The sequence below is a fragment of the Priapulus caudatus genome, unplaced genomic scaffold, assembly GCF_000485595.1.
Source record: "Priapulus caudatus unplaced genomic scaffold, Priapulus_caudatus-5.0.1 Scaffold1128, whole genome shotgun sequence".
In the NCBI taxonomy this organism is placed as follows: Eukaryota; Metazoa; Priapulida; class Priapulimorpha; order Priapulimorphida; family Priapulidae; genus Priapulus; species Priapulus caudatus.
Genome location: NW_014578189.1, coordinates 33,028 through 45,907, shown reverse-complemented (window position 1 = coordinate 45,907; position 12,880 = coordinate 33,028). Strand labels below are relative to the sequence as shown.

Genomic DNA, 12,880 nt, shown 5'->3' with positions numbered 1-12,880 from the left:
AAGCCATATGTTGACACTGTATAGAAGTTAGTTAGTAGTGCCACAATAGAGTAACTTTAACGAAGATAATTATCTATTTTTTGACAGCCAATGTGTGTAAATATTAGTGTATGTATGTAAATACATGTTAATATGTACACGGATATATACATGTTTACATAAAAAACATGTATAAATGTTATTTTGAACATGCATGTGACTAAAAATCATGCTAAGCAGCACTGCCATAACAGATTTTCATTAACATTGAAAACTCAATTAATTCAGACTTCCTTGCAGAATCGCACTCTCTTACCATGTGCGGTGTTAAGTCGTTAAAGCAACAGTAGAGGCCGTCCATAGGCTGCAGGCCTGAATAAGCATCGAACAGAAATTAATTAAAAATACACTGTTACTGCACGTACCAAAAACATACACTTTAGTTCATGTTAAATAACTACAGATTCGATGCTCTATGCTCGCGCTCGAAACTTTTTGCCAGCCCTATGATGCGAATTTCTGCCAAAGGTTGTCTGAACACATTTATTACACAAAAAACACCAACCCGGTGCACTGGTGGCTACGCCACCTGACGGAATGTCACGAATACACAACAAAAATAAATTTTACTTCTAATGCTTTCTCGACGTCCACGAGGATCACTTGGGTGCAGTAATCTTGTGCTAAACTTATTGCACTTAGGTGCCGAATTTCGCGAACATAAAAATGCCAAAAGGCCTTTTCTAGACGACGAAGGTAGTGCAAACGGTTGAACAAATCCGGACGCTTACTGTTATTTTTTTTTTACTCCTCCTTTACCAGCGACTTGAGCATCACGTGAGCAGAGCGCATTGCAGCACATGTTTAAATGAATATCCGCGACAACCAAAACTCTTGAGGGAAACCATATTGCTACTCTCTTGGTTGTCTTCCGGACAACCCAAAAAAAACCTTAAAATTGAGCACTGCTTATTTTACGTGCGTCCAAAGCTAATTTTAAAAGGGGCCCTGTATTCATGGTATTACTTCCCCATTCTGCAGGTTGTGGTTGTTATTATTGGTAAACCTTTTTCTTTGTTTTTACTGTTTTTCTGCGAATATAGCCCAAAATTGTTGAATTTTTGCCCTACGGCTGAGTACCACTCCAGCGGTCCACCCTCCGTCCGCCATGATTGTGACCAGTTTCGCCAAATCAGGTGAACCATGGGTGAAATCGTTTTTCGTGGCGTGAAAATTCAGCATCCGCACGTAATCAAAATAAGTGTGGGCGCAAGGGGAAAAATTCACACTGGCCAACACTTATACGGCCATGGCTATTCTTAAGACGACCATTGTAGACAATTATTTATGGACATATTCTTACGACATGCAACGCATAATGCATAATAGTCAATAGTTAATATAATGCTAGTCTAGGGAGGTCGCTTGCCTAACTCCTAACCCTAACCACTTAACCACAAGCCTATCCCCTAACACTAACTATAACAACCGACTCGACTCTTCTTATTATACGCGTGTCATAGTACAAAAATTATATCTATGGTTGGCATGAATCAAAATAAGTGTGGCCAAGGAAAAATTTAGCCTATCCGCACGTAATCAAAATAAGTGTGGCGAAGGAAAAATTCAGCATTATCCGCACGTAATCAAAATAATGGGCCAAGAGAAAAATTCAGGCATTATCCGCACGCAATCAAAATAGGGGGCCAAGGGAAAAGTTCAGCACTGGCACACACTTATAAGTGCGAATAGTCCTTAAAATTATATGGATGAAGAGAGGAAAATGCAGGGGAATAGCGGAAGCTTGATGTGCAGGAAATTTTACGTCGGATTGGAATAGACGAGTAAAATTCCTGGGGGAAGTATGACGAAGAACAGTTATTATAAATAGAGACTGGAAAACAGCGATTCATGGAACAATACGGTGGTGAAAATCATTATAAAAGGCGCCACACTAGAGCTTTATAAAAGGAGGAAACTTTTCCTAAACAAGAAACCGTTTACAATAATATGAGAGGTAGAGCGGGATGCCTCCCATTAATAAAAGAACCAGGAGATGGTTAGGGGAAGAAAATTGCACTGTGTGCAATAAGGGAGAACCAGAAGACCTAAAGCATTTTCTGTTAGTTTGCCCCTCATACAAACACCTAAGGAAGATCATGTGGGATGTACAGGCTCCAAGAAGTGGGGGTCACCCTTGCACAGCTGGAGGAAAGGCAGGTGATGCTCACCATCTGGGGCTAAATGAACATAGATGTTATGGGGATTGGGTAGAGCAGGTTATAAACATTACTTAGAATCAGCCTGGAAGCTCCAGGACAAAATCTCCGGTAAAGTGAAATTACCGGTGGGAAACTATCAAAAATAAAAGGGAAACACCGATCTAAAGGTTCCCGTTCATACATACATACACATACATACAGTACTAGGGTACTACTCCAGTACTAATTCCAGTCTATGGGATATGGCCATTGACATTGCCAATGCCAGATTATTACTAATTTAGTAATTAGAAATGCATCTGATCTTGTAAATAATTTGATAAATGATGCATTAAAGCTGCAATATGCGCATCAAACGCTAATTTCTCCAGTACTAGACTAGCAAATACTTCGTGTCATGCATAATCACACTACCTTATGACAAAATAAACTCTAGTTCCTCCATTTCACTGCGCGTTTGCTTAAAACCCACAAGAAAGAGGTGCGAAATCTGGCAATCTGGCGCCAACTCCGAATTGTTTGCCAAACAATTTAGCCCCGAATCGGTTAGGTGACGTCACATGTTGCTACGGGTTGCACCCGCTGTACGTTTGCTTGGCAGAGCAACGCGAACGTGTCAACAACATCGGAGAATTTTAACAACATTGGAGGTATTTTCAAATACCTTTTATAAGACAACGCGCAGTGAAATGGGAGGAACTAGAGTATATTTTGTCATAAGGTAGTATGATTATGCATGACACAAAGTATTTGCTAGTCTAGTGCTGGAGAAATTAGCGTTTGGATGCGCATATTGCGGCTTTAATGGTAAGTAATCGATGGTATGAGACGAGCCGTCCAGTAAGTGCCGCAGTGGACTGCCGCGATCTCAGTTGAAGAACTTCAAATTTGGTGAAAAAAAATGTAATAACAGTATGTGCACAATATAGCCTATAAACGGTACTGAAAGCAGACTACCACAATCTCGGCAGCAGAACTTTGAGTTTCATGGAAAAATGGAATGAATTTAAATTCATTTAATGGTTTAAACAATAAAAAAAACATGGACACACATCTGCATATATTACAATATCTAATAAGTATCTAATCAATATCTAAAGGGTTTGTGATGCTAATATAGTAATAACGGTGTTTGCAGAACGTTTGTGTGTGTAAATCAAATAATTATGTAGACGTACTTTGACAGAACTCCGGTCATTATCGCTAGTGTGTGGCTGGGCCAATTGCTCTGATTTCGTTGCTGAACTGTGCAGTCAGTAGTTGTTGTTAAAGCGTGGCTTGGCCTTTATGTAGAAAATGCATCCATCGATTTTAAGGTAAAAAATTCACTTCTGTTTTTCTATGATAGGTGTACGTGGATGACCTCGAAAATGGCATTGAACTTTAAGCCCGTTCAATTTGTGCGTGCCAAGTCGGTACTTGAGACAGCAGCAACAACTACCTTCTGTTCTACTTCGTCATCACAAGCCGATGCCCACGAAGAAAAAGGAAAGGCGATCAGAAGATTTTACGAAGACCTTGTAGATGGCAGCACCACACCGAAAAACATGTTGAGTGGAATATCCTCAGCAGAGCTCTCCCGTAAAGAGTCGTCCAGCGTACGCACATCTGTCGCTGGTTCCCTTGGGGTCGACGCGCGCAAGCCAAAGCGAAACCGTCGTTCCTCGAACCGCGACGCGAAGCGGGAGCGCGCCGTAGCGCCGACGAGCGAATCGAACCGCCGGCGGCGCGTCTGCGAGTTTCTCCGGAGCGCGCAGGACGGCGACCTGAGGTCGCTGGAACGCATGCTGCGCACGTCGCGGGATGGCGTCGTGGATGTTAACGCGGCCGACGAGTTCGGCTGGACGGCACTGATGTGCGCGGCGCACGCCGGCCGCACGGACGTCGTCGCCCTCCTCGCGCGGAACGGCGCTGACGCCGCGAGAACGGACGCGCGCGGCATGACGGCGGCCGACATCGCGAGAGAGGCGCGGCGCTACGCCGTCGTCGATGCGCTGTGTCCGGCGGACGCGTCAGACGCGCGACTCGCCCCGTCAGTGTCGGGCGGCAGCGGCGAGGGAGCTTCGCGGGCGTTCTGCGATGTGTGCGGAGTTCACGTGGATCGCTCCGATGAACGGCATTCGAGTTCGACGGTGCACCTCTTCAACCTGCAGCTGAAGCCGAAATCTACGCTGTATCACATCCCGGAGAGTAACCTTGGCTTCCAGCTGATGCTGAGGACGGGCTGGGATAAGGACGCAGGCCTAGGCCCTGTAGGGTCCGGGCAGAAGTTTCCCGTGAAAACCGTGCTGAAGCGAGATCGCCAGGGACTAGGTTCCAAGAAAAAAACGAAAGCTAAAGTCACTCATTTTGGTCCTAATGATGTAGCCGCTGTTCAGAGAGTGAGGTGCGCGTCACACGTTCGTATTGCAAAGGTAGCGACATTATCGAAAAAGGCAAGAAAGAAACAGGAAGTTAGGCAAAAATCGTGGGAAGAGAATTTTCGTCGATACTACGATTCGTAAAATTTGCGATTGTGATTGTCTTTTTAAAGATTTATGCTATATCAAAAGTACCTATACCTATACCTATACAATTCATGTCTTATTTATATGAGTTTGATGTGGTTTGTTCTTGTTGATAAAGATTGGTAAATACATAATAAATAATAATTACGTTTTTTATGATAGTTAGTTCTGGATTATTAAACTAGTTTTAGTATGTTTTATATATTAGGTGCTATAAAAGAGCACTTTCTTCATAGAATCGATGTCTGCACTAATTTTTCTCTATACGTGATCCGCATCCTCATTAATAACAACACTAATCTAAGCCGATGTGCCTACACCGTGACATTTTTGCATGTACGAGACAAATTGGGTAAGATATAAGCTTTATACTGGCAGAAAAATGTCAACAAGTGATTGAGTGATGTTTTACATGGTATATAGCTTACATGGTACTTGCGAAAGGTCACATCATGCATATAGAATAGAAGATTCTTCTATATCTCACTCGGTGAATATTCGATTTTTAATATCTCAAAACTTGTGCTATATGATCCTTTCTCAAGGAAAACAATGTGATGTTTGCATTGTGCATTCTTGAGCTGTGGAATAAAGGGCAAAATTGCAAGTCCGTATACGATACGTTTTTGGAGTGGGGTTGGGGGTTAGATGTGTGTACAGTGAGGAAGCTAGAAAGAAGTGGGAGGTGGAGGAAACTGGGAGAAAGAAAGAGCAGGAAGCGCGTATATTAATTGGAGAAGTGGGATGGACAGTAGGCGGGGTGGAGTAAGGGGAGTGGCAAACAACTAAAGTGGAGCACGAGGTAGATGAGGAGGAATAGGCAATATATGCACGAGAGTAAACGGATAAAACACGGACTAATCACGTAAATGGTGCAAAACGCGCGGAGAGCCACGGACTATACTGGGCTAATTACAGTCCGTGGCAAAATACACGGACTCCCACGTATACCAACCACGCATGAACTGCCAATTAACAATTATCTGATCTCGGAGAGTCCGTAATTATTATGTTCATAGTACCAGTAGCGTCATAATACACACACGCACACACGCACGCACGCACGCACGCACACACACACACATATATATATATATATATATATATATATATATCAGGAGTGAATAATAATAGACTACGGACACGCATAATATACTCACGCACATAATAATAATTAAGTTAGTAATTTAGTTCGTAATAATATACTCACACGCATCAGAACATGCACATGTGCACGTACGCATACACACATGCACCCACGCACACGAACCCACAGCCGCTCATGTATACACATGGCATAAGGACATGCGCACGCACGCATACGTACGCACGCACGCGTGCGCGTCGGGGACCACGCGGTAAAAAAAACTCATGCTTAATATTAGCAAGAGCCCATTAACCCCTGTTAATGGGGTAAATGGGCTCTTTATATTAGATGTATTGCTACTCAGTATTAAGCATGTTAACGCATTACTGTATGTGACTGAATGTTTTGATTATATTAGCGTAGATGACGTCAATGATTTATTGTTTGTATCTGCGTGGCTTCACGGCGCGATGAGAGCAGCTAGGGACTATTCCACCAGGAACGGTCTCTTGCGCTTTAATCCTCGTCAACTATCACAACGACTTCAACCACGCGAAATCGAACTCTCCTAGCCTAATTATATACGGCTACATATTCAGCTCAAATAACCTACGTCCTTTTACACATTACCTAGACGTGTAACGCGGTGAGTCTAATTGGCATTTCTCCTCTTCGTGTTGTCGCAGATATAGATCTATTATGCGCATGCGCGCGCAGGTAAGTATAGCTAGCAGTGCAGCTAGTATGCAGGGTACACACAACTATGTGTGGGACTATGAAGAGTTGTCGAGGCATCACCAGTATAAACTAGCTGCACAGAGTCGCCGGCAGTAATTGAGTCACGAGGGCAGCGAGTTATAGCACACATCTACATTACACCGGGAGTGAACGATTTTATCCCGACCGCGGAATACGGTAAGTAAATGATAACGGTATAATATTATAGAGAAGTAATTTATACAGCAAGTAGGTCCTACCATGATGTGAATTTAAAAAAATAGATGTTATCAGGTGCTAAATAATATAGACTATAGAATAAAATAGTGTGTAATGTAAGGGATTAATAATGACAAATTTCTAATTTGTCATTATTAATCCCTGGTAATATGCAACTCCTGATATGATGATTGCAGGATGATATGTGATATAAGGCACGGAGTAAGATTGAGGGTTGTGCAGTAAGCTGGAGAATGGGATCAAGTATTAGCTTACTAGATTCTGCAGAATAGTTGGATTTCGAACATCAATAAACCAAATTGGAACAACGAAAAACGTCATTGTATTTGACACTAGAAGGAATTTACGGTAAATGTTTTCACTATGATGATGATTATATAGGTCGCTAGGATGATTTAGTCAAGGAGCTGCTGTGGTGATGCTCTCACTGATACTGGATATATTGCTTGTAGTTTGTCACCAGTCCGAGTCGTTCTAGACGGTCGACAAGCCACATAATTCTACTGACTAAGTTATTAAGTGAGAGTGATGTGCAGAATGTGATTTAACACATTAAGTAAAGTAATTCTACTGCTTCCATCAAAAGCTGCACGTCTATTATTGGTATATGCGCATATAATATATGCATGTCAAACACACGCGCACATGCACACGCACACGCGAACGCTCGCACGCGCATTTATATCAATTGCAAATAAAACGGCAGCTGCTGCATGAAATTTATCGATTCAATTCCTGTAAAGTTATATCATGATCAATAACACCACATCAACGGCCGCAACCGCTCTGCTCACACTGAACTATATATATACGTTATACAGTGAAAACTAAATAATTGTTAGCGTATACGCATAATACGCGCGCAATGCACCAGACAGGCGTAATTAGTAATTAGTAATTAGTAATTAGTAATTAGTAATTAGTAATTAGTAATTAGTAATTAGCGGGCAGCACACTTCACCATTTTCGTTGCTCGTACAGGCAATTTTCGTGGTCGCCACAAAAATGGCCAAGTGTGCGGGGGCCGGCAACGACCACTCACCACGGAAATTTAGTGGTGACCACGAGTTGCCGAGAATCAAACCGGTTTGATTTCTCACCACGAAAATTGCTCGTGGTGGCAACTTGTGGTGAAGTGTGCTGCGACGCGGCAACGGCCACAAAAATTGCCGACCACGAAAATTGCCTGTACGAGCAACGAAAATGGTGAAGTGTGCTCCTAGCTTATTAGTCATAAAATGATTGCATATGATGACTGCAAGTGTAGCTATAAAACTATCACGCCCGATCTGCATAGTGTGTAGAGCTGGTAATATACCAATAGATTAAACCGGACCAGTCAACGTCAATATTCATTTTTTCCATGTACGGCCGTTTCTTGGAGTTATGCTTATAGGTAAGATTTTGAGTTAATGGGATAGGAGTAAGATTAGGTCTTAGGTCATGATGCGATTAATTATAATTATGATCGCTGTTTAGATATTAGGGATATGAGTATCGATATATCAAGCATCGTTCATGGATTGTGGGCTTCGATTAATTATCCTTCTTCCCTGGCAACCACTAATAGCTAGTCTACACCCAGTACTAGAGCGATCAGTGGTAGAGGCCATAATAAACTTTTATTATTTTAAAGTGCGGACTTTGAACACGCGCGAGCTGTGGTTTTCTGACACATCGTTCTTCGTATTATATGAATAAAGATGATGTCGTCATATTCAGTCAAGGAAATGTCGTCATAGACCAGAACCGACGTCGAATATTTACTTATTTTAGTTGATTAACGTTGGTAAGGGTTAGGTATAATTGCGACCTAGGTGTGGTGGGGTAGGGTGGAAGGTTAAATTGCATTATTTAGTATAAATATAGAGATAATTAAATATAATATAATAAGTCAATTGTATAGTTTCAATGAATCTGATCGGCTATGCGTCTAAAAATATGCCCAGGACCTCTAGTAACCGCTACTTATTTCAAAACATTACAATAAAATATTTCTGAACCGTGTAAACAGAGCGACGTAGGAAGGCTATGTAAATCTAATCTAGAATACGTGACACTATAATGCAACCGACTGCTGCCGTGATTGTTCCATGCGAGCAAACATTGAGCCAGGAAACAACAGCTCATGACAAACAAAATGCCGTGCGTGTTTGACAATGTTCATAACAATGACGCTAAGTGACATGCGCAAACACGCATCGATTTCATTCCTCGTGCACCCGACAAAAATGTTATCCTTGTTTTATTTATTCAGATAGACCATAGATATATACAACACATGTGTTGTATATATCTATGGATAGACTGCAGACTTTTTTGGTAAAGTTGCGTGTGCGTTCCATCTAGTTACGTGACAACTGGTTCACATGTCAAACACTATATATATATATATATATATATATTTATACATATGTTTGCCTAATTTCGTTGACGTTTGGTTTAAAATTGTTAAATCGATAAACGCGCATCATTTTTGTGCGCGTTTACGTTGTAAAAAGAAGGGGGAGATAACGAGGCGTTAGAGAAAGAAGAAGATGGAAATAAGAGGTAGAGGAAATCTTCAGGAAGTAGACGAGGAGCAGGAGGTTAATGAAGTAGAGCGCCGGTGGAGGCGGTGTTATTTTCACAGCGGTGTCTCATTAATGCAAACGGTCGACTAACTGTTGTATAAAACTATTGTTCGTAACAATAGACCCATCTGCATGGGCAGGTATAATTCTAGCCCATCGGCATTGCGATAAAGGCGTTCTAAACACACTGATAAGTAAAGATCGAAGAGCCGCAAAGTCGAGAATTTGTCGTGCACGCGTAAAAAAAGCGTATAATATGGGTTATCCTGCTCAGACGTATAGGTCGATTGTACTTCAGTTAAAAAATGCTATATATTCATGACAAATTAAATGTTTTGCCTCTGTGCGATAAAGTCGATTGGGTGCACTGCACGAAAACAAAAACTACACGGCAGACCTGCCCCATTAACTTTTAATAAATTATTAACAATTTTTTTATACAAAACAATTGTTTAGAATAATGGACATTGATAGTAACACAACATAAAAACATTCGTCTTTAATAGACAATCGTCCGAGTGCAGTGAAAAATACAAATTAATTGCCTACAACAATTGACTTTGATGTCAAACATCTTCGTTATTCACGACAATTGTTCTGTTTCACACGATGAGAAATTATTCGTGTGCGGTGTAAGCAAACGAAGATGATAACATCCTTGCCTCAGTGATCAGTCAGTATGCGCCTAGCGTTTCTTCTCCCTCTCTCTCTCCTCTTCTCTATCTCTCTCTTGCGCGCTCTCTCTCTCTCTCTCTCTCTCTCTCTCTCTCTCACACACACACACTCACTCTCTCGCGCTCTCTCTCTCTCTCGCTCTCGCTCTCTCGCGCGCGCTCTCTCTCTCTCGCTCTCTCTCTTGCCCGTTCTTTTCTCTCACTTTGCCTTCCTCTCCTTTTCTCCTCCTCTATTTCACGTTATAACTCTCTCTCTCTCTCTCTCTCTCTCTCAGAGTCTCTTTCAGTCTCTATCTCTCCCCCCCCCCTATTTCTCTCTCCCTTCTCTCGCTTTACGTGCTCAATCACGTTACAAAAACTTCCTGTATTAAATTTTGTTTCTATGCGAGCGAATTATTTGAAGGACATGCAAGCATTCGCAACCCTATACTGCCTAGCTGTCGGAATTGACATTTTAGGTGCTGTGGGTTTGTATACATTTGTTCCAGCTGGCTACATCGAACCCATTACTATGGTACGTGCAAAATCTACAGATCACATGAAATAATTAATTCCCCCATGTTCGGGAAAATACTCACGCTGCTAATCGTAATTCTAACCAGAAAAAAATTAAAAAGGCAATTATTTACCCTTATTCGATTAAAAGTCGGTCTAGTGATTGGTAGTAATGTGAAACGCCATCGCAAAGAAAACGCAATGACGGTTCAGGGAGCAGAGCGTTCCCGTTGGTCCGAATGTGAACTCTCTCTCTCTCTCTCTCTCTCTCTATTTCTCTCTCTCCGGTCCATCTCACACTCACACACGCGCGCGCACACACACACGCGCTCTCTCTCTCTCTCTCTCTCTCTCTCTCTCTCTCTCTCTCTCTCTCTCTCTCTCTCTCTCTCTCTCGCTCTCCCTGTCCCTCTCTATCTGTCTTTGTCCCTCTCACTTTCGTTCGCACTCACGCGCGCGCTCTCGCTCTCTCTCGCTTCCCTCTTTTGCTGCTGTGTCCGCCGACCGTAGATATTTCTTACCATGCAGTTGGCTGGCTACTCGCTAGTTTCTGCACCCGCTCCTAATTTACCCCTCACCTGAGGCTGCCATCGCCCGCAGGCTCCATTGTTATAAAGGCTACGGTCCAAGCAGACCCTGTCGTTGGGAGTGCGGTAGGCAGTTGAAGTTCTGGCCTGAATTAAGTGTCGGGAGCACATATAACATACAAATCCCTGTTCCATTAAATATCAGTGATTAATTTACACCTTGATATACCACGTCTGCGTACACGCCCCATATTTCCCCCCATTATTTTTGCAGTCGGGTATACCGGAATCAGAGTCAGTCATGGAGAATATGACGGAGACGTCGGACATATTCGGTGGTGACGAGGCAGGCAAGGAGGCGGCCGATCGCGTCGACTTCATCGTCAACTCTGTCATGCTTCCCATCGTCCTCGTCGTCGGCATCAGTGGCGACGTGCTGAACATCATCGTCCTGTGGAAGAGTGACAAGCTGCGCGGGACGTCGTACACGTATCTACGCTGGATGTCGATCACCGACCTGGCCGTTCTCATCGTGAAGTCGGTCCAGGTGACGTTCACGCGTTTTCCCGTCGAGTCGAGGCCGCTGTCGACTGTACGCTTCTACGCTCACGGTTATCTACTACTCATCAACTCGTTTGTTTGCATGAGTAGTTTGCTGGTCGCTGTCGTAAGCATTGAGAGATACTTATCAATATGTCATCCGCTGAGATTTCAGTTTCTGCACACGAAAAAAACGGCTCGCATCGCCATCGGCGCCATCGTCATAGTTTCCGTCATCATCCACATTCCGCACACGTTCGACAGATACGTGGCTAAACACGTTAGCCAGACAACGAACGCCACGTACTACACACGGGAGTGGAACCAGTCCGTGCGCAACATCGTTATTTACGCGTACGTGTGGCCAGTCGTCCAACAATTCTTTTACTCATTCCTCCCGATCGTCTGTCTGCTCTGTCTGAACCCGCCCATCATTCTCGCGCACCGACGCAGCCTCGCTCAGCGGCGCAGAATGCAGGCGAAGCAGACGAACGACGCGGCGCGCCACGCGAGAGAGCAGCGTCGCATGCTCGTCATGTTGCTCTGCGTCTCCGTCGTGTTTCTCGTCTGCATGACGCCGCAGGCGATCCTCGCCATCCTCATCAGTTCCGTGTCCGTCAGCGCCATCAACACCCTGGCGTTCTTCATGTTCCGACAGATCGCAAACTTGCTCGAGAAGATCAATTTTGCGGCGAATTTCTACGCGTACAGCTTGGCCAGCGGCGCATTTCGTACAAGCTTCAGGGAAGTGTTGCCGTGCTGTTTTCGCTGGAGAGTGCAGCCGGAGAGTTTGAGTGATCGTACACCGACTGGCGGATAGCGTCTTACCTCCCAAGCATTTCGGCATCTTTCCAACCATTCAGCAGTTCCACCGACTTGACGCAGCATCACAGTCGTTTGAGGGCCCATTTGGAAATATTTCTTTTCCAAAAAATAATTTTATTATTTCTGCACACTTGGCAAGGGTAGTCGCTGGCAGATAAAGAAATCGACAGAAAGAGCGGATGATGATTCAGCCGCGGAATGAAAGGCGTACACACCTATACGCTATATTTTACATGGCATATAAGTGCACATAAAGGCTTCACGCTTGCTTTTTTACGATTAAAATTCCTAAAGAACATTTGCCAAGGCGAAAGTTTTGCCGAATACAACTTTAGCAAGAAAGTCAAGTCACATATGATTGTAGGTTGGTCTGCTGCTATCTAATTGTCTACGTATATTAATTTTTGACGTATATAAATAGTTTTGAGCCTGACCAGACGTAAATATAGATCATTAGGCATTAATGGTGCACACAAAAGGGCAGAGGTCGCGAA

The 12,880-nt window shown here is 43.3% G+C and overlaps 2 protein-coding genes across 2 annotated transcripts; both read left to right on the top strand.

The window, feature by feature from the left end:
- The first annotated feature begins 3,553 nt into the window (after positions 1-3,553).
- Positions 3,554-4,873, top strand: LOC106815494 (G patch domain and ankyrin repeat-containing protein 1-like). Its single transcript, XM_014819959.1, has one exon. It carries the CDS (start codon positions 3,560-3,562, stop codon positions 4,703-4,705), a length of 1,146 nt encoding a protein of 381 aa, XP_014675445.1. The 5' UTR covers positions 3,554-3,559; the 3' UTR covers positions 4,706-4,873.
- Positions 4,874-11,322: 6,449 nt separating this feature from the next.
- LOC106815491 (probable G-protein coupled receptor AH9.1) lies at positions 11,323-12,381 on the top strand. Its single transcript, XM_014819956.1, has one exon. It carries the CDS (start codon positions 11,323-11,325, stop codon positions 12,379-12,381), a length of 1,059 nt encoding a protein of 352 aa, XP_014675442.1.
- Positions 12,382-12,880: the final 499 nt, after the last annotated feature.